Source organism: Coregonus clupeaformis, chromosome 20 (genome assembly GCF_020615455.1).
Source record: "Coregonus clupeaformis isolate EN_2021a chromosome 20, ASM2061545v1, whole genome shotgun sequence".
In the NCBI taxonomy this organism is placed as follows: domain Eukaryota; kingdom Metazoa; phylum Chordata; class Actinopteri; order Salmoniformes; family Salmonidae; genus Coregonus; species Coregonus clupeaformis.
In genome coordinates this window covers 7,685,499-7,711,770 of record NC_059211.1, presented here as the reverse complement: position 1 = coordinate 7,711,770, position 26,272 = coordinate 7,685,499, and the positions used below count along the sequence as shown (strand labels likewise).

Here is a 26,272-nt window from a genome sequence, read left to right as displayed (position 1 = left end):
ATAAATCTTTATCAATGCATTTGAAACTATGATGCAATTAAATACACATGAAAGCCCCAGCAAACAAAATACTATCCAAAATGTCCACTCTCAGGCTGGTCGACCCATCGGACCCTACAGTGGATCTCTATCCCTGCCTAGACTCCATGTCCCTAAGCATTCACGAAATAAACAAAAACATCTAAGATCCCCACATGTATTCAATAACATCAAATATCATTCTACAAAAATTAATACCTAAGAATATGACACAAATTATGTATTACACATGCAAATATGTCTATATTTCATTGCAGACACTGGAATGTAGTCCACTACACTTCATCTCCTCCGCAGTGTCGACTTCCAATGCATCTTCGATGATGGAATTGGAACATTTCCACACCTTCCTTGTTCCATCTCCTCCAGTCCCTTCATATTGTCCTTTCATATTGTCCTTGTTTGAGCATTTGAATCTCTACATATTCCCCCATATGCTTCTGGAAGAAAAGAAAAGACCAAACAGTATCTTTTGCAAAACAACACATTCAAATTAAAACATCAATATCAACTAAGAATATAAAAATGATATAGAAAATGATATATAAATGAATCACATTGTATTTCCCCCCTTTGATTCATAACAAAATACTAAAATCACACTAATATTGAAAAACATTTGAAAAATGATAAGATAATCAAAATTGATATTTATCCATCAATACTCCATCCAGTCCCACTTGTCCATCTTCATCCAGATCAGGAACAGTCAACAACATCATCTGAGTGTTGTCTCCAGGCATCACTACTCCAACCCATCTCAATATCATAGCTTTCGCAAAGGTCAGAAAACAAAGTACAAAAGCAAAACATCACACACAGCGCTATCAGAGCTGCAACTAAAATCTGAACCATCACTGCTCCCACTGGGCCTAACTGATCTTGCAACCAAGTCTTCGCTGACCATCCAGCTCCTTCAGATCTACCAAACGCATCCCTTATATTCTTCAATGCATCTATAACACTAGTGATATTATCGGAACTATCTGGGATCAAAGTATAACAATCATCCCCCGTCAGATTCATAGCCAAACATAAGCCACCTTGTTTTGCTAAAATATAGTCAAGAGCCATGTCATGTTTCAACAGCGTCAGTCTGTGACTTCTTTGAGTATTTGACAGAAGGTTAAACCCTCTTATTGTTTCATTTGCAAACCCCTGCAAAGTATAGGTAATATTATCAATACGATCTGGCAAAAATTTTACACCATACCATGGAAAAAGTCCCAGTCCCCACTTCTCTCCTAGACTTATCCTCCAATGGTAGGCTTCAAGACTATGAAATGTTGCCATGTCTCTTTTCACCCTATTTCCAAACCTAGATTCAGATTTATCTGTGTCCGGTGCTACCCCTCTTTTAATGGTAAAAACCTCATATGGAAGCTTCAACGTTGACATGTAACAACATCCTGTCCATCCATAGGGTAAGAATATATATGCTTTATCACCACAAACCCACCAAATATCTCTAAAATTCCCAATAGTCACATTGCCAGGCAAAATCTGATCTTCCACCATCAAAGTCCTGCTGTTCTTACTAACGGGAACATAAAAAGTAACATTATATTTCTCATCTCTAACCTTATGTTCATGCTTACCCAAAGTCATCATATAATCATCACAATCTGATATTCCCATGAACATACCATTTCCATCATATGTTTTATTAGAACAAAAACAACTTTTAGCCCTCACTGGTTTCACCTCCAATGCTTCAGGGTTCGCTGTTAACTGATTTTCCTTCCCATCTAACAAATTCACATAGGGTAATTCATTTAACCAAGAACACCTAAACCTAGGCTTAAACAAATGTTTTGACAACGACATTATTTTATCTGTTAATGATTGTTGCTGATACAACAGCCATGACAAAGCATAAGATTGACACGTACTTGATAGAGGTTGAGCGACCGTCTCTAAAATGGAACCCCACGTGCCTGGTGCTGGAATTCTCAACAGACATGGACCATCAAGATTCCTCACTGATCTTACAGAATGAGTTAACTGTTGGAACCAAAGATTCCTACCTGCCCATTCATTTTTAATCTTCAAAACAGAAGAATCAAATCCATATGCCTTCCATTTAGTTTCTCTTTTCCCTAACGAGCGGTATTGATCAGATGTATCTTCCGATGTTCCGTTGAAATCAAAGAACTCATCCTGTACCTCCATGATAGTATCTTGCACTATTTCAGATGAATCTATATTCTTCTCTACCACCATCTGCTCTCCTATTTTAACCCTTTCCTTACTACCATTGACAGCACTCTCCATCCGTATCATAAACTCCTGAGTCACTCTTGCTACATCCTTTAATTTCAGAAAAGTTGTTGTTGGTGTCTGTGTCATACTTCCTACATTTGTTATTGCCGTCGTACCATTAATCCCATCCTCGTCGCCAATTGTAGTGTCGAGTCAATGCTGCTAATTATTGCTGTGAAACAAAGAGTCCGCTTATACTGTACTTTGATTATAAGTTTTATTTATATCACAAGATTTCAGCATAAGTTTACAGACGCCTGCAGTGTCTGGAGAACAGTGTCCCAAAATAATATGTCTGTTCTAACGTCCTTTGTCTCTAGCCTATACTTATAAGATATACAAAAATATGGGTGGCTCCCTCTACTGTCCAATCACCTGTCTCCAACGAACAGGGGTGTCACTACAAAATGGCTCCCTCTACATTAAACATTAGCAAAGTCATACTTCTTCATATACCATAGTTTATTTGAACAGTGAGAGACAGAATAACAACAACAAAAATCCAGAAAAACGCATGTCAAAAATGTTATAAATTGATTTGCATTTTAATGAGGGAAATAAGTATTTGACCCCCTCTCAATCAGAAAGATTTCTGGCTCCCAGGTGTCTTTTATACAGGTAACGAGCTGAGATTAGGAGCACACTCTTAAAGGGAGTGCTCCTAATCTCAGCTTGTTACCTGTATAAAAGACACCTGTCCACAGAAGCAATCAATCAATCAGATTCCAAACTCTCCACCATGGCCAAGACCAAAGAGCTCTCCAAGGATGTCAGGGACATGATTGTAGACCTACACAAGGCTGGAATGGGCTACAAGACCATCGCCAAGCAACTTGGTGAGAAGGTGACAACAGTTGGTGCAATTATTCGCGAATGGAAGAAACACAAAAGAACTGTCAATCTCCCTCGGCCTGGGGCTCCATGCAAGATCTCACCTCATGGAGTTGCAATGATCATGAGAACGGTGAGGAATCAGCCCAGAACTACACGGGAGGATCTTGTCAATGATCTCAAGGCAGCTGGGACCATAGTCACCAAGAAAACAATTGGTAACACACTATGCCGTGAAGGACTGAAATCCTGCAGTGCCCGCAAGGTCCCCCTGCTCAAGAAAGCACATATACATGCCCGTCTGAAGTTTGCCAATGAACATTTGAATGATTCAGAGGAGAACTGGGTGAAAGTGTTGTGGTCAGATGAGACCAAAATCGAGCTCTTTGGCATCAACTCAACTCGCCGTGTTTGGAGGAGGAGGAATGCTGCCTATGACCCCAAGAACACCATCCCCACCATTAAACATGGAGGTGGAAACATGCTTTGGGGGTGTTTTTCTGCTAAGGGGACAGGACAACTTCACCGCATCAAAGGGACAATGGACGGGGCCATGTACCGTCAAATCTTGAGTGAGAACCTCCTTCCCTCAGCCAGGGCATTGAAAATGGGTCGTGGATGGGTATTCCAGCATGACAATGACCCAAAACACACGGCCAAGGCAACAAAGGAGTGGCTCAAGAAGAAGCACATTAAGGTTCTGGAGTGGCCTAGCCAGTCTCCAGACCTTAATCCCATAGACAATCTGTGGAGGGAGCTGAAGGTTCGAGTCAGCCTCGAAACCTTAATGACTTGGAGAAGATCTGCAAAGAGGAGTGGGACAAAATCCCTCCTGAGATGTGTGCAAACCTGGTGGCCAACTACAAGAAAGTCTGACCTCTGTGATTGCCAACAAGGGTTTTGCCACCAAGTACTTAGTCATGTTTTGCAGAGGGGTCAAATACTTATTTCCCTCATTAAAATGCAAATCAATTTGTAAGATTTTTGAAATGCTTTTTTCTGGATTTTGTTGTTGTTATTCTGTCTCTCACTGTTCAAATAAACCTACCATTAAAATTATAGACTGATCATTTCTTTGTCAGTGGGCAAACGTACAAAATCAGCAGGGGATCAAATACTTTTTCCCTCACTGTACAGTCCATGATTATTGAGAATTAGGGTAGATTTATAGGGCTATTGTTCAACCACTATTGTAAACTTTTCTCACCTTCCAATATTTAATGGATTGAACTTGAATATGACAACTTTCAGGTAGAATCAAACCACTGTATTATTTCATTCATCAATATATTTAGTGCATGAAGGCTCTCTAAATATATCAATTTTTTTATGATTCATACATACTTTACTAACCCTAAAATGTGCCTAAATAATCTAGAAGATCAGAGTATTTTTAAATCTCCAGTTGGTGCTGAAATGGAGATGAAGATGCAGAGATGGCATTCTTTCCTTGATCCTAATTTTCTGAAGCCGTTCTCTCGATGTGTTCTAGTCTGTCGACAATTTTTTAAATTAAAGGTACATTGTATTTAAAGGGATGGTTTAAGATAAATGTACTGAAAACCCTATTGAATGAAAACTCCACGAGAAAATCAGTTGGCCAGCAAGTGGGAGAGTTTTAGGCTGTTGAATTACATTTATTCAGCGTGCGCAAGGGAACCATGCCTGCAAAGCCCATAACGCACCTTCATAAGGTAAGTCTGAATACCAACTACTGAGAAGTGCGTAGGATAGGTGTGCGTAAGAAAGGCCTAATTTCCTAAGTTGGAATCGGCCCCAAAGGCATAGACAGTGCACAGACCATTTTTAAAGGCCCTAAGGGTAAAATAAGGGTTGATTTTAGTTATTGGAGTATATCGCCATAGCAAGCAAAATATAATTGTTTCTGACCTTTTATCACAAACCATAATCATATAACTAAAGCAATCCTCAGGAGTATCAATACTGAGGCAGCAGAAGATAATCAATGACCTTGGTTTCTGTCGACTGATTATCTAGTGAAACAATTGATATGACAATTGAGACACACAACACACTTGAGGCCATGCTTCATTTTATTCAATGCTAAAGAGAAACAAACAAACCTACAATGTTCAGCAATATGTTGAATGACAGCACACAGTCTAATAAACAAAATGGAAGCAATGCTTCATCAGGAGGATGGACAGATGAACTTACGGCAACACTGTACAATGTCCACTCATTTATAAATAAATAGCCATTAATCTTGGCCTTAAACAGCCAAATAAGACAACTGTAACAGCAGTCCCATAGCAATATCATTTTCTACAAAATTCCTGGAACTTCGTCATATTAATGTTTACATTTCCAGAGACACATAGAACTTCTCTTTTGGTAATTCTAGAAATATACCCCAATGAAAACCAAACACCAATGTTTGTATGTTTGAACCGTATAGGGTGTGTGTGGAGTACTGTATGTTTGTGTTATCTTCATCCCTTAACCCCAACCTACACAAGTTGTTGCTCGAGGAGGAAAGTGTTGACGCTGGTGGGAGACAGTAAGAAGCCTCTACCCGTATGGAGTGACAAACTTTGCCACATTCTGCCTTCAGTAAGCTATTACAGGAAAAAAACCTGAATCTTTGCCTTACAGATCATCAGTCTGGTTTCCATGTGTGCAGTAGATGTGGGGTCTCTAAAAATTTACTCATACCAAAGTACTTTATCTTACCAAATGAGTATGGCACCTACCACAAAATGTGATACATAATTGTCTTTAAATACTTAAATGCAAATTAAATAAATATCTGTATTTTTCTATACCTGATAAGTATGCAAAATAATACAAAGCTGTGTCAAGTCTCACTGTCAAGCAGTATCCTATAAAAAACTTTTGACAAGGAATTTGACATTATGTAATTCTGAAAACATTTTAGATCAACTTAACTAAAACAGAATCAACAATAATTACTGTTTATGTTATAATAAATAATAATGGTACCTAACTAGGGTTGTAGTCCATTTTCATAGTCCAAAATCTAAATCACAATCCTTAATAACAATTTATTTTTCTATATCATGGGTTTATATCCATAATTATGATACTTAGCATTTTCAAATGGCCCAAATCATTACAGACAGACGTGGACAACACTAGCTGTATGCTTGTTGGTAGTTTGCTCTTCTTTTTTGGCCCTCAATGTTGTGTATAGCTTACGCAGACTTATTAGGTTGCATTTGAACCGAAAACATGGAAAAAGCGTTCTCACCTCAGCATACAAAAGTCTCTCTAAAGTATAGCTTTACAATCAGCTCATTGCACTGACATACAAAAACAAAACAAGCGTAAGGCCACACATGTTAACTTATAAGCAAAATTCCGTCTATACAGATGAGTAACATTCAGTGCTTCAGTGTGCCAAATAAAACATATGGCATTCATACCTTTTCTTTTTTGTCCCTCTTTTGGCATATACAAAACCACATACACACACTTGCTGTAATAAAATGACTAAAATAAGACAATCTCTTGTACTAAACACATCAGTGATATCTATTTACAACTCTTAATTAAATAGTGTTTTACATTCCAGTTGTGCATATCTTTAACTGAGTCCCCATGTCCAGTTTGGAATTTTAAAGGAAAATTAACAGGAATGAAAAGAGATAACAAAACAACAAAACAGAAGTATGCATTAATCTAACTGGCATTGCAGGTGCTGAATCCTCATGGATATGTAAAGTGAAGTGCACATTGAATGTGGACTGTTCCATTTGAAGGGAAATGGCGGGGGTGGCTGGGAGTGTACGGTAAGTTCCATTAGGACTTGGCAGGTACCACTTTCTTCGGGGTGGCTGGTTTCTTGGTTTGCCACAGGTGGCCGTAGATCGTGATGGCGTCCACGCTTGCCGACATGGTCTTGGCGGGGATCTGGCTGAACTGCTTCCTGTCTGAGTTGTACTTGTAGAGGCCCTCGATCATCTTGCGCATGATGCGATTGGGCCCGATGCCGGTCAGCTTGGTGGCCTCGTCCGTCTCGGGGCAGTACGTGTACAGAGAGCGGAATTGGCAACCCCCGTCCCGGAACAACACCAGGAAGTTGTTGGCCTCGGATTTCTCCATTTCCTGCAAAAAGGGAGCAAATAAATTATCATTGTCCTCATACAGCATAATAGAAGACAACAGACGTGTCTAGCGGTTAAGAGGGTTGGACTAGTAAACGAAAGGTCACTGGTTCGAATCCCCGAGCCCACTAGGTGAAAAATCTGTCGATGTGCCCTTGAGCAAGGCACTAAACCCTAATTGCTCCTGTAAGTCGCTCTTGTTCAGAGCGTCTGCTAAATGACTAAAATGTAAACAATTTAATGATAATAGCTTGGTGACCAGCAGTTGCTGCATAAAAAATAGATCCCCTATGAACATATTCCTAGTAAACATCACCATAATCAAATTAATATAATGTTAAGAAAACATTCATCTGAGATGTTATTTCATTGTATTGAAGTACTACCAACACCGTAGAAATAGAATGACCAGATTGTAGAGAACACATTACCTCTAGAATCTTGCTCTTCTGGCCTTCGTTGACCTTGCCTGCCAGGCAGCAGTGGGCCAGTGCGTTCTGGATGATATGCTTATTCGATTTGGCACTCGGCTCCTTGTACAATTTGGGCCCTGTGCAAACATAGGGAAGATGATCAGTCGTCATAGCAACCATTCTATCTGGGGCCTCTGACTTGTCCCAGCAGTCTGTGAGTAAATCATTTATAGGTATTATCTTAACATTACTCATCATGGAATCTTTAGACTAAGGGCCCACTACGCAATCATCATCTGATAATTTCTGACTGAAATTTCGCTAAGAGTTCATTTCGCTCCTCTGTTTTGATTGTCTCAAGTCAAAAACATAATCATTAATGCTGAGCAATCATGGCATTAGATTCAACATGTTACCCAACCAATGTGCAGAGTGACAAAAACTGAACCTGTTAAGAGTGGTACTTCCAACTTTAAAGGGTCTCTTGGTAAAATGCAACCCCCTTGTGGAAACTAGGCGAATTGCAACAACACAGCCTGAACTGAAACAACTCTCCCCTGCCTTGAAGCTGCAATATGTAACTTTTTGGGCGACCAGACCAAATTCACATAGAAATGTGAGTTATAGATCTGTAATTGTCATTGAAAGCAAGTCTAGGAAGCGGTAGATCTGTGCAATGTGTGCTAGTTCTATGCTTTCTGTTCTCACAGTGGGGAAAAAAATAATTTAGTCAGCCACCAATTGTGCAAGTTCTCCCACTTAAAAATATGAGAGAGGCCTGTAATTTTCATCATAGGTACACGTCAACTATGAAAGACAAATAGAGAAGAAAAAAATCCAGAAAATCACATTGTAGGATTTTTAATGAATTTATTTGCAAATTATGGTGGAAAATAAGTATTTGGTCACCTACAAACAAGCAAGATGTCTGGCTCTCACAGACCTGTAACTTCTTCTTTAAGAGGCTCCTCTGTCCTCCACTCGTTACCTGTATTAATGGCACCTGTTTGAAGTTGTTATCAGTATAAAAGACACCTGTTCACAACCTCAAACAGTCACACTCCAAACTCCACTATGGCCAAGACCAAAGAGCTGTCAAAGGACACCAGAAACAAAATTGTAGACCTGCACCAGGCTGGGAAGACTGAATCTGCAATAGGTAAGCAGCTTGGTTTGAAGAAATCAACTGTGGGAGCAATTATTAGGAAATGGAAGACATACAAGACCACTGATAATCTCCCTCGATCTGGGGCTCCACGCAAAAATCCCAGAACCACACGGGGGGACCTAGTGAATGACCTGCAGAGAGCTGGGACCAAAGTAACAAAGCCTACCATCAGTAACACACTACGCCGCCAGGGACTCAAATCCTGCAGTGCCAGACGTGTCCCCCTGCTTAAGCCAGTACATGTCCAGGCCCGTCTGAAGTTTGCTAGAGTGCATTTGGATGATCCAGAAGAGGATTGGGAGAATGTAATATGGTCAGATGAAACCAAAATAGAACTTTTTGGTAAAAACTCAACTCGTCGTGTTTGGAGGACAAAGAATGATGAGTTGCATCCAAAGAACACCATACCTACTGTGAAGCATGGTTTGGGGCTGTTTTTCTGCAAAGGGACCAGGACGACTGATCCGTGTAAAGGAAAGAATGAATGGGGCCATGTATCGTGAGATTTTGAGTGAAAACCTCCTTCCATCAGCAAGGGCATTGAAGATGAAACGTGGCTGGGTCTTTCAGCATGACAATGATCCCAAACACACCGCCCGGGCAACGAAGGAGTGGCTTCGTAAGAACCATTTCAAGGTCCTGGAGTGGCCTAGCCAGTCTCCAGATCTCAACCCCATTGAAAATCTTTGGAGGGAGTTGAAAGTCCGTGTTGCCCAGCGACAGCCCCAAAACATCACTGCTCTAGAGGAGATCTGCATGGAGGAATGGGCCAAAATACCAGCAACAGTGTGTGAAAACCTTGTGAAGATTTACAGAAAACGTTTGACCTGTGTCATTGCCAACAAAGGGTATATAACAAAGTATTGAGAAACTTTTGTTATTGACCAAATAATTATTTTCCACCATACAGTGAGGGGAAAAAAGTATTTGATCCCCTGCTGATTTTGTACGTTTGCCCACTGACAAAGACATGATCAGTCTATAATTTTAATGGTAGGTTTATTTGAAAAGTGAGAGACAGAATAACAACAAAAAAATCCAGAAAAACACATGTAAAAAATGTTATAAATTGATTTGCATTTTAATGAGGGAAATAAGTATTTGACCCCTCTGCAAAACATGACTTAGTACTTGGTGGCAAAACCCTTGTTGGCAATCACAGAGGTCAGACATTTCTTGTAAGTGGCCACCAGGTTTGCACACATCTCAGGAGGGATTTTGTCCCACTCCTCTTTGCAGATCTTCTCCAAATCATTAAGGTTTCGAGCCTGACATTTGGCAACTCAAACCTTCAGCTCCCTCCACTTGTCTATGGGATTAAGGTCTGGAGACTGGCTAGGCCACTCCAGGACCTTAATGTGCTTCTTCTTGAGCCACTCCTTTGTTGCCTTGGCCGTGTGTTTTGGGTCATTGTCATGCTGGAATACCCATCCACGACCCATTTTCAAAAACCTGGCTGAGGGAAGGAGGTTCTCACCCAAGATTTGACGGTACATGGCCCCGTCCATCGTCCCTTTGATGCGGTGAAGTTGTCCTGTCCCCTTAGCAGAAAAACACCTCCAAAGCATAATGTTTCCACCTCCATGTTTGACGGTGGGGATGGTGTTCTTGGGGTCATAGGCAGCATTCCTCCTCCTCCAAACAGTGCAAGTTGAGTTGATGCCAAAGAGCTCCATTTTGGTCTCATCTGACCACAACACTTTCACCCAGTTCTCCTCTAAATCATTCAGATGTTCATTGGCAAACTTCAGACAGGCCTGTATATGTGCTTTCTTGAGCAGGGGGACCTTGCGGGTGCTACAGGATTTCAGTCCTTCACGGCGTAGTGTGTTACCAATTGTTTTCTTGGTGACTATGGTCCCAGCTGCCTTGAGATCATTGACAAGATCCTCCCGTGTAGTTCTGGGCTGATTCCTCACCGTTCTCATGATCATTGCAACTCCACTAGGTGAGATCTTGCATGGAGCCCCAGGCCGAGGGAGATTGACAGTTATTTTGTGTTTCTTCCATTTGCGAATAATCACACCAACTGTTATCACCTTCTCACCAAGCTGCTTGGCGATGGTCTTGTAGCCCATTCCAGCCTTGTGTAGGTCTACAATCTTGTCCCTGACATCCTTGGAGAGCTCTTTGGTCTTGGCCATGGTGGAGAGTTTGGAATCTGATTGATTGATTGCTTCTGTGGACAGATGTCTTTTGTACAGATAACAAACTGAGATTAGGAGCACTCCCTTTAAGAGTGTGCTCCTAATTTCAGCTCATTACCTGTATAAAAGACACCTGGGAGCCAGAAAATCTTTCTGATTGAGAGGGGGTCAAATATTTATTTCCCTCATTAAAATGTAAATCAATTAATAAAAACTTTTACATGTGTTTTTCTGGATTTTTTTGTTGTTATTCTGTCTCTCACTGTTCAAATAAACCTACCATTAAAATTATAGACTGATCATTTCTTTGTCAGTGGGCAAACGTACAAAATCAGCAGGGGATAAAATACTTGTTTCCCTCACTGTAATTTGCAAATAAATTCATAAAAAATCCTACAATGTGATTTTCTGGAAAAAATTCTCATTTTGTCTGTCATAGTTGACGTGTACCTATGATGAAAATTACAGGCCTCTCTCATCTTTTTAAGTGGGAGAACTTGCACAATTGGTGGCTGACTAAATACTTTTTTCCCCACTGTAAGTTGAGTTTTTGCATCTTTTACTTTCAGTTTTGTACACCAGCTTCAAACAGCTGAAAATACAATATTTTTGGTTTTGGTCTACACTATACTTGCTTGTTTTGTCACATAAACTGAAATTAGACTAACTATTAGAATTTTATCAACCAGGAAATGGAAGAGCAATTTCTGCACACCAGTTTCAAACAGCTGACAATACAATATTTTTGCTTATTGAAAATATATTTCACATCGGTTTAGATGATACAATGATTCTCTGCACTATACATTGCTTGTTTTTCCTCACATAAACTGAAATTAGGCGAACATTATAGAATTTTAGCAACCAGGTAATGGTAGGGCAATTTCAGGGGGTCCATACTTGCGAACATCAGAAAAGGTTTCAGTTTAAAATGCGCATCTGCTGATTAAAATCGCCGACGTAGTTGCATGTGATAAAACGCTACATGTTAGCTGTTCCCATTGGATAACCTGGCACATTTAGCCCTATGCTAACCTGACCAGCTGGCCATGATTGAACACTTGTTCATGAAAGCGTCCTTAACAGAAGTCCAATGTCACGTTCTGATAATCAAAGAGGGTCAAATATCATATGTCCAAGAAATGCGAACCTCTCACCATTACAAATAACAGGGGAGGTCTTAGGGGTATGATCTTTGACATTATTCACAATTCATTCAGGATTATCCGTAATCATGGTAGCATCCACATTAATGTAGAAGTGTTTAGAAACATATTCTAATCTTATTTACAATATGTGACTCCAAAATGACACAATACATGATTTACCATACATTTCTATTGGGCACAAAATAATCTGAAACACAACCAAAACTAACTGCAAATGCATCCAACAAGTTTGGAGAGTCAAAAGCTTGATGTAGTCATTGCGTGATAGGAATATGGGACCAAATACTAAACTTTTGACTACTTTATTTATAAGAATCTTTAGGGGTGTCAATAATTTTGATGCCTACCTTTTACCATTTATTGTATTTCAAAAGAGATATTGAATTGTGTTTGGTTGTCAATGCAACCAGGAGCGTCATGCACCAATTATAGGGAACATGAAGTACATGTGGATGGGGGGGGGGGTCCGGAGGGGGGCTGATGTTGGAGAATATAGCATTTTTCAAACAACTGAAACAGCTTTTTCCCGCAATCTAGAGCCATAATCATTATGCCAAAACAAAATGACAAATCTGAGGGGGGAACGTGCCCTTGTGCCCCCTATGTACATGATGCCTCTGAACGCAACCAAATATCAACAAAGAATAGGACTAAATGTAGACAAACTGGAATTAAAGCCAGAGTAAGTTTGTGGCACAGATGGAACTATTCAAGCAGAAAATACATCTCCTTCAAATGTTACTATTTGACCAAACACATTTCAATGTCACTAAATATCTTTAAACTTGAAATCAACCACAGCTTGAAACCCTAGGCCTATGTATTGTCTATTTTTAGTTTAATCCTAGGTTTAATTAAACAATAGTTGTTGATGACATTGTAAATGCTATATAGGCCTAAATAGCATCATTGATGATATATGAGTGATAAAGTATGGTCACATTTAATTTGCTCTGTAAAACCTACACTTTGGAATGACTTTGATAGCAACAGTGAATCTATTTAGTTTATAAGTGGAGATCTCTCAACAATCATTCTTACCATAGCACATTGGTAATAGTCAGTGACAAATTTCATAGCAAAGTAAGGCTTGGTTAAAACCCTGGATGGGATACCAAAGGGTAGCTGTAGATAGATCAATTCTCCAGTAGGAGGTGATGCCCAGCCTATTGTTTTTTTTTCTGATAGTGGATATAACGTTAAAGATATGACATTGTTTTAAAAGGTACAAATTCAACATATTTAATACAAGATTTTTCTATGTTGAAATTTGGTTAAGTTTAGTAGACACTCTTACCCAGAGCGACTTACAGGGGGAATTAGGGTTAAGTGCCTTGCTCAAGGGCACATCGATAGATTATTCACCTTGTCGGTTCGGGGAATCGAACCAGCAACGTTTTGGTTACTGGCTCAACGCTGTAACCGCTAGGCTACCTCTTTTCCATCCAACCTTTTTATGCGAGTGAAGTCTGATAAACATTTCACGACAGGCCTGATAGAATTTATCGGTAAACTTTCCAAATGTCGACAAAACAAAATATGCTAGACAAGGTGGGATTTTTTTGTGTTGGTAAAATTAATTATGCAAGAAATGGCGGTGGAAACGCTTTTACAATTGAAGTCAGAAGTTTACATACACCTTAGCCAAATGCATTTAAACTCAGTTTTTCACAATTCCTGACATTTAATCCTAGTAAAAAAATCCCTGTCTTAGGTCAGTTAGGATCACCACTATTTTAAGAATGTGAAATGTCAGAATAATTGTAGAGAGAATTCTTTATTTCAGCTTTTATATCTTTCATCACATTCCCAGTGGGTCAGAAGTTTACATACACTCAATTAGTATTTGGTAGCATTGCCTTTAAATTGTTTAACTTGGGTCAAACGTTTCAGGTAGCCTTCCACAAGCTTCCCACAATAAGTTGGGTGAATTTTGGCCCATTCCTCCTGACAGAGCTGGTGTAATTGAGTCAGGTTTATAGGCCTCCTTGCTCGCACACGCCTTTTCAGTTCTGCCCACAACTTTTCTATAGGATTGAGGTCAGGGCTTTGTGATGGCCACTCCAATACCTTGACTTTGTTGTCCTTAAGCCATTGTGCCACAACTTTGGAAGTATGCTGGGGGTCATTGTCCATTTGGAAGACCCATTTGCGACCAAGCTTTAACTTCCTGACTGATGTTGCTTCAATATATCCACATAATTTTCCTTCCTCATGATGCCATCTATTTTGTGAAATGCACCAGTCCCTCCTGCAGCAAAGCACCCCCACAGCATGATGCTGCCACCCCCATGCTTCACGGTTGGGATGGTGTTCTTCGGCTTGCAAGCAACCCCCTTTTTCCTCCAAACATAATGATGGTCATTATGGCCAAACAGTTCTATTTTTGTTTCATCAGACCAGAGGACATTTCTCCAAAAAGTACGATCTTTGTCCCCAAACCGTAGTCTGGCTATTTTATGGCGGTTTTGGAGCAGTGGCTTCTTCCTTGCTGAGCGGCCTTTCAGGTTATGTCGATATAGGACTCGTTTTACTGTGGATATAGATACTTTTGTACCTGTTTCCTCCAGCATCTTCACAAGGTACTTTGCTGTTGTTCTGGGATTGATTTGCACTTTTCGCACCAAAGTACGTTCATCTCTAGGAGACAGAACACGTCTCCTTCCTGAGTGGTATGACGGCTGCGTAGTCCCATGGTGTTTATACCTGCGTGCTATTGTTTGTACAGATGAACGTGGTACCTTCAGGCGTTTGGAAATTGCTCCCAAGGATGAACCAGACTTGTGGAGGTCTACAATTTTTTTTCTGAAGTCTTGGCTGATTTCTTTTGATTTTCCCATGATGTCGAGCAAAGAGTCACTGAGTTTGAAGGTAGGCCTGGAAATACATCCACAGGAACACCTCCAATTGACTCAAAGGATGTCAATTAGCCTATCAGAAGCTTCTAAAGCCATGACATCATTTTCTGGAATTTTCCAAGCTGTTTAAAGGCACAGTCAACTTAGGGTATGTAAAGTTCTGACCCACTGGAATTGTGATACAGTGAATTATAAGTGAAATAATCTGTCTGTAAACAATTGTTGGAAAAATTACTTGTGTCATGCACAAAGTAGATGTCCTAACCGACTTGCCAAAACGATAGTTTGTTAACAAGAAATTTGTGGAGTGGTTGAAAAACGAGTTTTAATGAATCCAACCTAAGTGTATGTAAACTTCCGACTTCAACTGTATGTGCAAATATTGATATAATAACGAAATAATCTTGGAGTAATGCGATGACATGTTGTGTGTCCTCCCACTACGGCTTGAGAAATTATGATGAATTTCATAGGGTGATGAAGGTGAAAGGTGATGAGCTTGATTCTGGTGACATGATGATCGATGCTTGGCTGCCGTTTGACAAATAAAAATAATCTCGCTCTTTTGTCCATAATAATCTCATCATGTAGGCTATACCTGCACTGTAACTGCGAGCTGTTGGCTAAGGCAATAACAGAGTGGGCACATTTGCTATATAACACAATTGTTTTGGTGACAAAACAATCAGAAGAGTTGAAAATGAGATGGAAACCCATTTAAACCCCCCATTGGGTATCGTGCAATTTATGTATTATGGTGAGTGTGGAATGTACAGTGTCTATTTTGTATACAGCAGTACTGTGTCTCTAAGACAATTACCCCCTCAGGGACATTAAAGTTAATCCTATATCCTATCCCATATAATAGCAGCTTAGATTGATGAATTGGACCCAAATCAGATATCTTAAAAGCATGAAGTACACTCAGTTAGCAAAGCCAATCACAAAGAATTATAATACAGCTAATAAAAATAATACAATAATGTGTCACTGGTGTGTGTAATGAGTTGATCACCCACCTGTGTACTCTGTGTTGGATTTAACAGACGAGGTGGTGGAACCGTTCTCCCAATCGTCCTCCCCATTCCGGCTCCCAGATCGACAAGGGGACAGAAAACCATCTGCAGAATCAGGCCTGACACACAGACACACACACACACACACACACACACACACACACACACACAGAGAGAGAGAGAGAGAGACACAGGCACTTAGGTCACCTCTTTCCATGGGTACTACAGTTTTGTTACCACATATAGAATGATGTGCAAGGACTTCCCGCTTTCCATGGGAAAACTGTACAAGCTATTTGTGTGCACAGTACAAACAGTGTGTACCCAAGTAAATTTGAACATCGCTAACAGGGATTGGCTTTGGATACTACGGTTCTTTGCTTATCAAAACCTTAAGTTCAAGCTCTCTAAAGGGCTTTTCAAACAACTGAACCAAACCAAGCTATACTGAGCTGGCCTGATTACGCATCCACCATAGTTGCTGGAACCATACTGAAAGGGAAAATGTGTAAACGAAATATCTGAGCCAGCACAATTTGGTTTGGGTCGGAACGATAGCGTGAAAAGGGTATATCTTTACTCTCATACAAGCATGGGTAGCAGTGAAGCAATGTGACGCAATCAAGTGTTCTTGAGGGATAGATACTACAAGCACCTATATCTCGAAGCATCTTATCTAGATACACTTAACATAGGGAAGAGGTTACGAAGCAGCAGGAATATAGGCAGTGACAATGTGACATAGGGAAAACAGAACAATTGTTCTGTGTAGTGCATTGGGGAAAATGCATTTACGCAGGGGTTGATGGTGAGATCTCTGTCACATTGAAGGGGGGTGGTGGGACCATGAAGCATCACATGGGTCGTGTTCATTAGACACCAAATGGAACGAAAACGGACTAAAACAGGGAGGGGACTACCTGGACTTGTCCAATAAGAAACACCTTTTTTTGTTTTCTGTTGCAAAAGGTTTTCCTTTGCGTGTCCTAATGAACAGGACCCTGGACTTGGTGTTGCCCCAGTGTCTTAAGACTTCCCATAAGAACTCTCGTTCTTATGCTACAGAAGCTGGGACAGTGAGGTGGATTCAGGGTTAAACTACTACACAGGAACTAACCTTCTCCTTCTCAGTTTATGAGAGCTCAGAAAGAAGCACAGACTGCCAGAGTGTAAGCTAGCACTTCTGACAGTTCCAAAACATTAGGAGAGAGTGAGATAGTAGGTAGGAAAAAATTGTGTAGAGAATACAGAAAATGTTAGGTTAAAAGCCATTGGCTAGAGAGAGGGTTAAAAATCAGGTCAGAAGTGATACTCAAGTTCAATGAAACAGATTATAAATAAACATTTTGGGATTTTTTTTTAACTTAAGTAAAATGGTCACCCATTGACATCAATGCATGACTAAGTGAAAATGAAACTTAAGTCGAAGTTACGATTCACCCCTTAAAGTAGAATAAATGTTAAGATGAAATTCATGTAGGCGTATGCAGAAGTGTGTTTCATATACTGTTAATAGAAAGGAATCTTACCTTGGTGTTCTCTTCTCAGAGTGCACACTGTCACTGTCTCCCAGGTTGAGCGAGGCCAGAGACAAGCTGGAGACTGAAAAAACACGAGGTCGTGAACCTGGATGTGAAACACAAGTTTTGCACAAGATGGGACAACACCGTTACACCACGACCACAACAACAACACGAGTCCGTCCACAGTACTTTGTGCCCACCTTGTCACAGCTATCTGCAGCATCATTTGATGTGTGCAAACACACACACCTCTGTATTTTGATTTTGAGTTCCTTTTCATAGTCAAAGACTGATGATGGTTGTCATGGAAACCATCCAAAGTCCCACATAGCATAATGAGATGTCCTTGCCAAGCTATCAGAGATCGATTCAAGCTACACATTGCATTACAAGATCAAATTGGTTGAATTGGTTTGGCAAAGCAGTTAAGAAATCAGGCAGGGTTAGCTACTGAATTGAAAATAAGTTGCTTTCATAATGAAGCAATTTCTTAATAGTACTAGTTGGCATGCAGATCTCAACCAGAACTAGTACACTCTGTAGTCTACCATAAGAACCCACGCTGAGCTGCAGAGAAACAGTGTTTTATCGCAAGTGGCACAAAGCTAGCTGTGGCGCCAGACGGCGGCACATGGGCGGCACATGGGCAGACACACCACACCAACACGACACCAACAGTGATCCCTGAGAGAGGTTTCCATGGTTACCTGCCGCCCTGGCCAGGGTTCTGGGGGAGTCCATGCTGTCCCGGTGGATGGACTTGGGCCGGGCTCTCCTCTGTTTGGCGCAGGCCAGTCGCGGTTTGATCACTGTGTCCATGTCCTCCATGAGCTTGAGCTGCTTCCTCCTCATGTACTCCTGCTTGATGAACTCCCGGCGGGCCTTCTCCTCCTCCTTCCTCACGCGCTCCTCCTCTGCTTTTACTCTGAGAGGAAGTGGAGAGGGCAAAGGAGACATAGTAGATGATGACCAAGAATCAAGAACATCTCAAACTATGACCGGGAGCAATCAGATGGTATGCAATTGATCAAAGTATGTGAATACTGATTGATGCACATTACCAGACAATCAGTAGTAATGTACTTTTGCTAATTGCATTAGCATTTGATATACTTTGACAAATACAATTTGATTGACTAACGTAAAACAACACGATACTATGTGAGGGGCTTTTAAAATAGCTCAAGTGGGAGTGTCTGTACGTGGGTGTGAGTATGAATACATACCGTGCCTCCTCCTTCTTCTGCTCTAGCTCCGCCTCCTGCTGCAGCTTCTTCTGCTGCGTCTCCTTCTCCCTCCTCAGCCTCTTCTCCACGAGAGCAGCCCTTTTCTGAGCCATGTTGTCCTCCCCCTTACCGTCATCCTGGGGACAGGTACACACAAACAGTCAGTGGTATTCTTTCATAACCAATGATGTACAGTTACAGGATCCCTCAGGACTTCCCTGGTTAATGTGAGATGTTGTTTCTTCTGGTACATTTAAAGGGGCATCTGCACAGACCAAGATTATACCTACTACTCTGGACTTGAAAGCACTTTTAGTGGAGACTTTTCTTTGAACATGCTAGCACTTTCAATGGAGACTATTAATTGAACATGGTTTTTAGTCTAAGAGTAGGCTGCCCTAGGTTTAATCTGAGTCTGACCAAAAGCCACTTGCTCTGTGTATTTCCTAAGTAACTTTACAACTAAACTGGGAGCGGTGCTCTCTCTAATAGCAACACCCCTCTACTGACGACTATTTCTTACTATGGCACACAAGATCCAATACCATGTGCAAAATCTGATAATTTGATCTGAATGCTGAAAATTGCATGTGAACCTCATCAGAACTATCCTACAACTAGCTCAACATCTCTACGAACCCACTTCTCAGCAGCTGCATTTGAATTATTTACAAGCTCCAGTTTCCTGACCTAGATAAAGGCACAGACGACTGTAGCTAGCTAGATACCCTCCCCACAACAGGAAAGACCATGTTGTCCTCGGCTTGACCTATTTAAAAAATCATGAATCATCTCATATTAAAAACAGAGTATTTCCTTCCAAAAAACAAAGATGGCCGCCAACAGAACCAAAGCAAATTTGCTTTTGTTTACAGTGAGGGAAAAAAGTATTTGATCCCCTGCTGATTTTGTACGTTTGCCCACTGACAAAGACATGATCAGTCTATAATTTTAATGGTAGGTTTATTTGAACAGTGAGAGACAGAATAACAACAAATCCACACTTTGGCCAGGGCCGTGTGTTTTGGGTCATTGTCATGCTGGAATACCCATCCACGACCCATTTTCAATGCCCTGGCTGAGGGAAGGCGGTTCTCACCCAAGATTTGACGGTACATGGACCTCCCATCGTCCCTTTGATGCGGTGAAGTTGTCCTGTCCCCTTAGCAGAAAAACACCCCCAAAGCATAATGTTTCCACCTCTATGTTTGATGGTGGGGATGGTGTTCTTGGGATCATATGCAGCATTCCTCCTCCTCCAAATACGGCGAAATGAGTTGATGCCAAAGAGCTCCATTTTGGTCTCATCTGACCACAACACTTTCACCCAGTTCTCCTCTGAATCATTCAGATGTTCGTTGGCAAACTTCAGACGGCCCTGTATATGTGCTTTCTTGAGCAGGGGGACCTTGCGGGCGCTGCAGGATTTCAGTCCTTCACGGCGTAGTGTGTTACCAATTGTTTTCTTGGTGACTATGGTCCCAGCTGCCTTGAGATCATTGACAAAATCCTCCCGTGTAGTTCTGGGCTGATTCCTCACCGTTCTCATAATCATTGCAACTCCATGAGGTGAGATCTTGCATGGAGCCCCAGGCAGAGGGAGATTGACAGGTCTTTTGTGTTTCTTTCATTTGCGAATAATTGCACCAACTGTTGTCACCTTCTCACCAAGCTGCTTGGCGATGGTCTTGTAGCCCATTCCAGCCTTGTGTAGGTCTACAATCTTGTCCTTGACATCCTTGGAGAGCTCTTTGGTCTTGGCCATGGTGGAGAGTTTGGAATCTGATTGATTGATTGCTTCTGTGGACAGGTGTCTTTTATACAGGTAACAAGCTGAGTTTAGGAGCACTCCCTTTAAGAGTGTGCTCCTAATCTCAGCTCGTTACCTGTATAAAAGACACCTGGGAGCCAGAAATCTTTCTGATTGAGAGGGGGTCAAATACTTATTTCCCTCATTAAAATGCAAATCTATTTATAAAATTTTCTACATGCGTTTTTCTGGATTTTTGTTGTTGTTATTCTGTCTCTCACTGTTAAAATAAACCTACCATTACAATTATAGACTGTTCATTTCTTTGTCAGTGGGCAAACGTACAAAATCAGCAGGGGATCAAATACTTTTTTCCCTCACTGTAAGACAATAGTCATTCTTGGCAGTCAAATGTCCAGAATCTGCCATTTACACACTAATGAAATGGCTAAAATAACACACTAATGTAATAGCTATTATTTTGGAGATTATTCCCAAACATAAAAAGGTCCCGAACAAAAAAGTGGTCTCTTGGCACAACTTACCCCGGGTACGGGGTAAATTGAGTGCGGGAAAGGGTAAGTAAAGCTGCTTTTTCTGTACTGAATGAAATATTACCAATACGTTTTTAAAACCATGTCTATTTTTATTTCCCAAACACAATTCAACATAATCACAATAGCTTTTTTGTCTTTTAATAATTTTAAGCAACTTTTAACACAGGCTTAACACCTAACAAAAATGTTGTACTTTTTTTTTTTTACACTTTTAACACATGCCAGGCCCTATTGTTACCTCATATCCCAGCGATAATGTCTTTCAATTTGTTCAACTTGCCATTGGCTCAACTTACCCCAAGGCAAACATTTTGACTATATTAGCCGACACAGCTACAAGGATGACTTTCATGATAGGTTTAGGACCTCATTTGTAGCTTATAGAAAGCCCAACTGATGTATAGAACAATCTTAAAATTATCTACTTTGATTAGATACAAGCATCATAAAAAAATCAGTTTTTTGTCTTACCAATTTTTCCATGTGTTTTTTTTTCTTCACAGACTCCATGAAATGATGACCTCTTCCAAAATATTTGGTCAAATGATTCATTTTGTGTATGGTTTCATAGAAACAAGGGTGGCTCAACTTACCACTTTGGCTCAATTTACACCACTCTCCCTTACACACCACGTATTTATATAAAGTATTTCACTGCACCTGCTAGAACACCTGCAAATCTGTGTACGTTACCAATAAACTTTAATTTGATTTGAAATTGGATGATATTTGGATGAAACCAGATCAAAGTAGGATGACCAAAGTATGAAAAATGACTGTTGCTTCTACATTGATAAAGTTTGATCATAAAGTTACTGGTCCCATCCCCCATGTCAAACACTTCAATTCAGGAGGCATGATTATGAAGGGCTTTTTGTGACATCACAATAAGCCTCTCATTTTAAAACACAAATGGTAATGTCTTAACCTCTTACCTCATTTAAATAAGTACCACCTTGTAACCAACATCACAGAAGGTGTGTTTGCAGAGGGGCGTTGTTTACATAGCTAGTTAGCTAGTCTACTGGTGCCAAAATGTTACTGCAGCGTGTCAGCAAATATAATAAGAGGTTTCCCCTATTCATCTAAGGCAAAAATATGCTTTAATCTGTGTTTGGTGTTAGCTAGTAACTGGCTAGCTAGGTCTTCTGCCAGGGGCCCTAAGATAGATTTGGTTGGGGGGCCCCCCACCTCACAGTAAAACATTTTAGTGGCACCCCTCTTGAAGGTGGATAATTTGTTTTGATTTAAAGTTAATTTCCTGCAATTCTACACATTTTGCAATTACTTATACCATGTTAATATGATATCTGAGTGAGAATGACTAACAAAATCAATGGGGGCCCCCTGGAGGTCAGGGCCCCTGGGCACGTGCCCTGCGTGCCCGGTCGGTATTCAGCCATGATTAATACAAGTTTAGAAAGCTGGCTAGACTAACTACCAATCAAACAATTGTTAGCTGACATGGCTAATTCAGTGACTGTCAGTGACTGACAGAATCGGATATTACAAGCCACATTTCAAACCATCTTCGTAGGTGGTTTGAAGTCAGATACAAATCTGATTCCTGGCCATGCGACTTGTGTATGAATGGTCAAATCTGTTGCTTGCTAGCTACTCTGTTGACAGTTTGACAAGAACATGACGTGGTAGCTAACTAGCTTATAAATAAATTAGTGAATGTGCTAGAAAGCTAAACACAAACCTAGCTAGCTAGTTAGAGTGCTCTGGCTAGCCAAAAATGAATAGTTTTGAAAGTTGGATCATCTTATCCTGAGAAGCTTTAAAAGTGTTCTTACACTATGATTTTGAACATTCAAAGCAACAGGGAAACATCCATGGCAGGCAATGTTGTCACCTTAGCTTGTGGTGGTGCTCGTGTTAGGAAGCACGAGCACCACCACCAATCAGCCCACACCACTGTGCACACACCCGTCATCACTATGACAACTAGCGCAGCCATTTCAGCAAATGTCTGAACACACACAAATCCGATTTGGTCACTTGCTGTTTGGACAGTCAGTATTCCAAAACGGATTTGAAAAACAAAAGTGATTTGAGCATTAAGGCCTGCAGTGTGAACGAGGCTTTAGTGGCCTCTTATGTCGCTTGTGCCTGGAACCGGCCCTATCAGCCAGCATGGAACAAAAGCGGGGGAAGGGTTGCCCAAAACTCAGATGCAGTTGTCATGTCATTACATCAAGAGACATGCCAAACGGGAGATTCATACTTCTTGACATCATTGATAGTCATGATACAGTATATGAACATTGTTTGGCAGTCAATATATATATATTTATTGAAATGTACCCAGACCTTACCCTGTAAAGTTTCAACTGAAATTGTTCAAGATGAACTAGCTAGCTAGCTAGCTTGATAAACAGTGCTGACAATTCCATTTGGGCTAGCTAGCTAAATTATACGGCCAACATTTTGTCTATATTGATACTGTTACAATAACCAAACAGTTGGATAAACAAATCATTTGTGAAATCATGAATTTATGTATGACAGAAACTGTTGTTTGAGTTGCTTTGTGTATTAGCAAATTTGCTTGAGATAATCTCAGTGCAAAAATGCTCACTGCATGTTGCTTGAATAGGTGTTTTCAAAGAACCATCATTCAAGGTGAGCTCCCTGCCCACTCAGCCTACCAACTCCCCGCTCACTCACTCTGTCTTTTCAGACTTCCTGATAGTTTGACATGAGAGAAAAATTACTTTTTCTAAAATGTTGAGCATTTATATCGGGAAGAAATATTATGGGTGATGTTTTAGTCACTCAAAAGGCTATTTTACATAGAAATCAGAATGACTGTTTAAGAGGCTGTAAAGAACTTTTGCCTTGGAGTACTCTTGAGCCAAAAGGGTTCCCCTAAATGGACATAAATATTGTGTAGAGATTAACTCACAACTATTAGCAACTAAACTTCTATCGTGTATCTTTAACTTCCTACCTTAAAGAAAAAGCCACAGGAATTTTTTTTGTCATCGCCATAGGTCCCCTCCATGTCTCCACTCTCCTCCATGCCTTCTCCCTCAAGTGGCTTGAGCACGTACAGAGGCACCTCAATCAGGTTGCTTCTGGCACCGCCAAAGAGGTCTGAGATAAGGGGGGTCTCGGTGGGGGTGACCGTAAAGGTCTCTTTCACTGGCTGGGCCAGCACTTCAGATACAGTCGACACTATTATGGGTTTGATCTCATCCATTTTCACCTGCTTCTTCTCCTCTACTTCCATCTCCTCATGTTCCTCCGCTTCATCCTTCTTGGCAATCTCTCGGGTCCCTTCTTGTCTTTTCTGGTTGTCTTTGGCTGGGGAGGCACTACCAGCCTCTCCCTCTGGGGATAGCAGGGGTTCAGTGTCCATGTCCCTATCCTTGTCCTCGGTCTCTGTGGTTTGACCGGTGGGTTTCTCCCCCATGTAGGCAAAGGCCATGGGCTGGAATGGGGAGAACCGGCGCAGGCGGGGGAGGCTGTCCACGGACTGGGGCGCTGTCAGGCAGCGGTTATAGGGGGCCAGCTTGAGCTCGCTGGGGCGTGGCGTGCGGGGGTTCCGTGAGTGAAAGGAGGCCGACTTCCTCTTGATGCTGGTGGGCGAGCGGTGGGCGGAGTGGGGTGAGTCGGCCGGGGAGGGTGAGTCGGAGGAGCGGGCGGAGGTGCGGGTGTATTTCTGGGGCGAGGTCTGGGGAGGGGGGATGACCCAGGCCTTTTGTTGCTTTTGTTCTCTCATGGCCATGATGACCTCCTGTTGTTGGGCCAGGCGCTGCATCTCCATCTGCAGGAAGCCCAGTGAGTGGTTCAGCTTCTCAATGGAGCGTGTGTATTCAGCTAGATCCACCTCACCGGGTCCTTGACCTCCGACGGGACCTTGACCTCCCTCTTCTCCTCCTCCTCCTCCTCCTCCTCCTCTTCCTCCTCCTCCTCCGGAGGAGGATTTCAGCCAGCGGGCTCCGGAGGGTCCATGCCCCTGCTCAGCCCCGTCGGGTGTGTCCGCTTTGCTCCTCCCTATTTTCCTTTCATCCTCCGTTGTCGTCTTCCCCCCTTCCTCCTGTCCTCCTACCCCCGAGGCGCCATCACCCTTCCTCTTGACCACGTCCAGGAAGGCGGAGCGGCCCATCCTCTGGCGGTGGCGAGTGAATGCGGCCTCCACCTTCTTCTTCTGCGCCTCAATGGCTTTTCGCTTCTCCTCTAGGCGCATGCGCAGCTCCACCATCTCCGTCGCCATGGCCTGGGCCGGGTCACTAGGGGGAGGGCCCTGGGCTGGCCCAGTTGGAGGGTCTTGGGTGAGGGGCGCGCTCTGTTGATGGACGGGGCTGTGTTCCAGAGTGGGTGCCCAGGAGACAGACAGCGGGAGGCCCAGTTCTGAGCCCTCGGGGGTGGTCTTGAGGGAGCTGCCGCCCCCGCTGCTGCTGCTTCTCTCCCCTGATTCGGGGACACTGAGCTTCCGGAACTTCTGCTCGGCGAAGCTGGTCATCTTGGTGCCGGAGCTGGTGGAGGGAGATTTGGTGTAGCCGGAGCTGCTCGGGCAGGGGCTGGGCGTGTCCATGTCCAGTTCCATGCTCAGAGCTTCCCTCAGCGATGAGTCCTCGTCCAGGGTCTCGGCGATGTCCTCGGTCCTCACGTGGATGCCCGTGTCCACCTCCGTGGTGTCCATGATGCTCAATGAATCCAGGTCGCTGTTCTCCGGTCGAGCATTAGGGTCCAGGCCGACTACGCCACCTCCTCTGCCCTGGTTTGGACTGTGCAGGAAGAACCCGTTTTTGATGTCCTCTGCCAGGGAGCACTGTGGGAGCTGCCTACCGGTGTTGTGGATGATCTGAAGGGCTTCCTCCATGCTGGGGGTGGCGGTGCTATTTCCGTGCCTGTCCAGGGTTGCGCCGCCGTTGGGGAACCTCAGTGGGCCTCCAGGGGGTTGAGGCCTGCCAGGCTGTCTGGGCAGATCGGGCCCTGCCAGGCTGTCCGGGAGGCCCTCCTCCCCGATGCCCACACCCTGCCCGTTGATGGGCTGGAAGGACAGGTTCCTCTTCATGCCCCGGGGCATCTGTTGAACCTTGAAGACATCTGTGCTGGTAGAGCGAGTCATGCCACGGCCGGGGGGAGTGGACGTCTGGGCGTTGTCTTTGTCAAAAGGGATGTCGAAGGATACCCCGTAAGGCCCAGACCTGGCAAAAACAAACAGTCAGTCAATCAGTCAAATGCTATTGGTATTGCACTTTTTTTACCAA

The 26,272-nt window shown here is 42.3% G+C and overlaps 1 protein-coding gene across 8 annotated transcripts in view; it reads right to left on the bottom strand.

The window, feature by feature from the left end:
• Nucleotides 1-5,168: 5,168 nt before the first annotated feature.
• The window catches only part of camsap2a (calmodulin regulated spectrin-associated protein family, member 2a), a 98,352-nt gene continuing 77,248 nt past the window's right edge, over nucleotides 5,169-26,272 (bottom strand). For 2 of the 8 annotated variants that reach the window (XM_045205283.1, XM_045205284.1), the window contains 8 exons: nucleotides 24,004-26,209; nucleotides 18,741-18,877; nucleotides 18,222-18,439; nucleotides 17,521-17,617; nucleotides 17,109-17,174; nucleotides 15,995-16,110; nucleotides 7,652-7,770; nucleotides 5,169-7,221 (listed from right to left, as the gene is read on the bottom strand). In XM_045205283.1, coding sequence (XP_045061218.1) covers nucleotides 6,916-7,221; nucleotides 7,652-7,770; nucleotides 15,995-16,110; nucleotides 17,109-17,174; nucleotides 17,521-17,617; nucleotides 18,222-18,439; nucleotides 18,741-18,877; nucleotides 24,004-26,209 — 3,265 coding nt within the window. In that variant the 3' untranslated portion in view covers nucleotides 5,169-6,915. The remainder of the gene's footprint in view (nucleotides 7,222-7,651; nucleotides 7,771-15,994; nucleotides 16,111-17,108; nucleotides 17,175-17,520; nucleotides 17,618-18,221; nucleotides 18,440-18,740; nucleotides 18,878-24,003; nucleotides 26,210-26,272) is intronic. The other 6 variants (XM_045205285.1, XM_045205288.1, XM_045205286.1 and 3 more) reach the window with 4 other exon arrangements.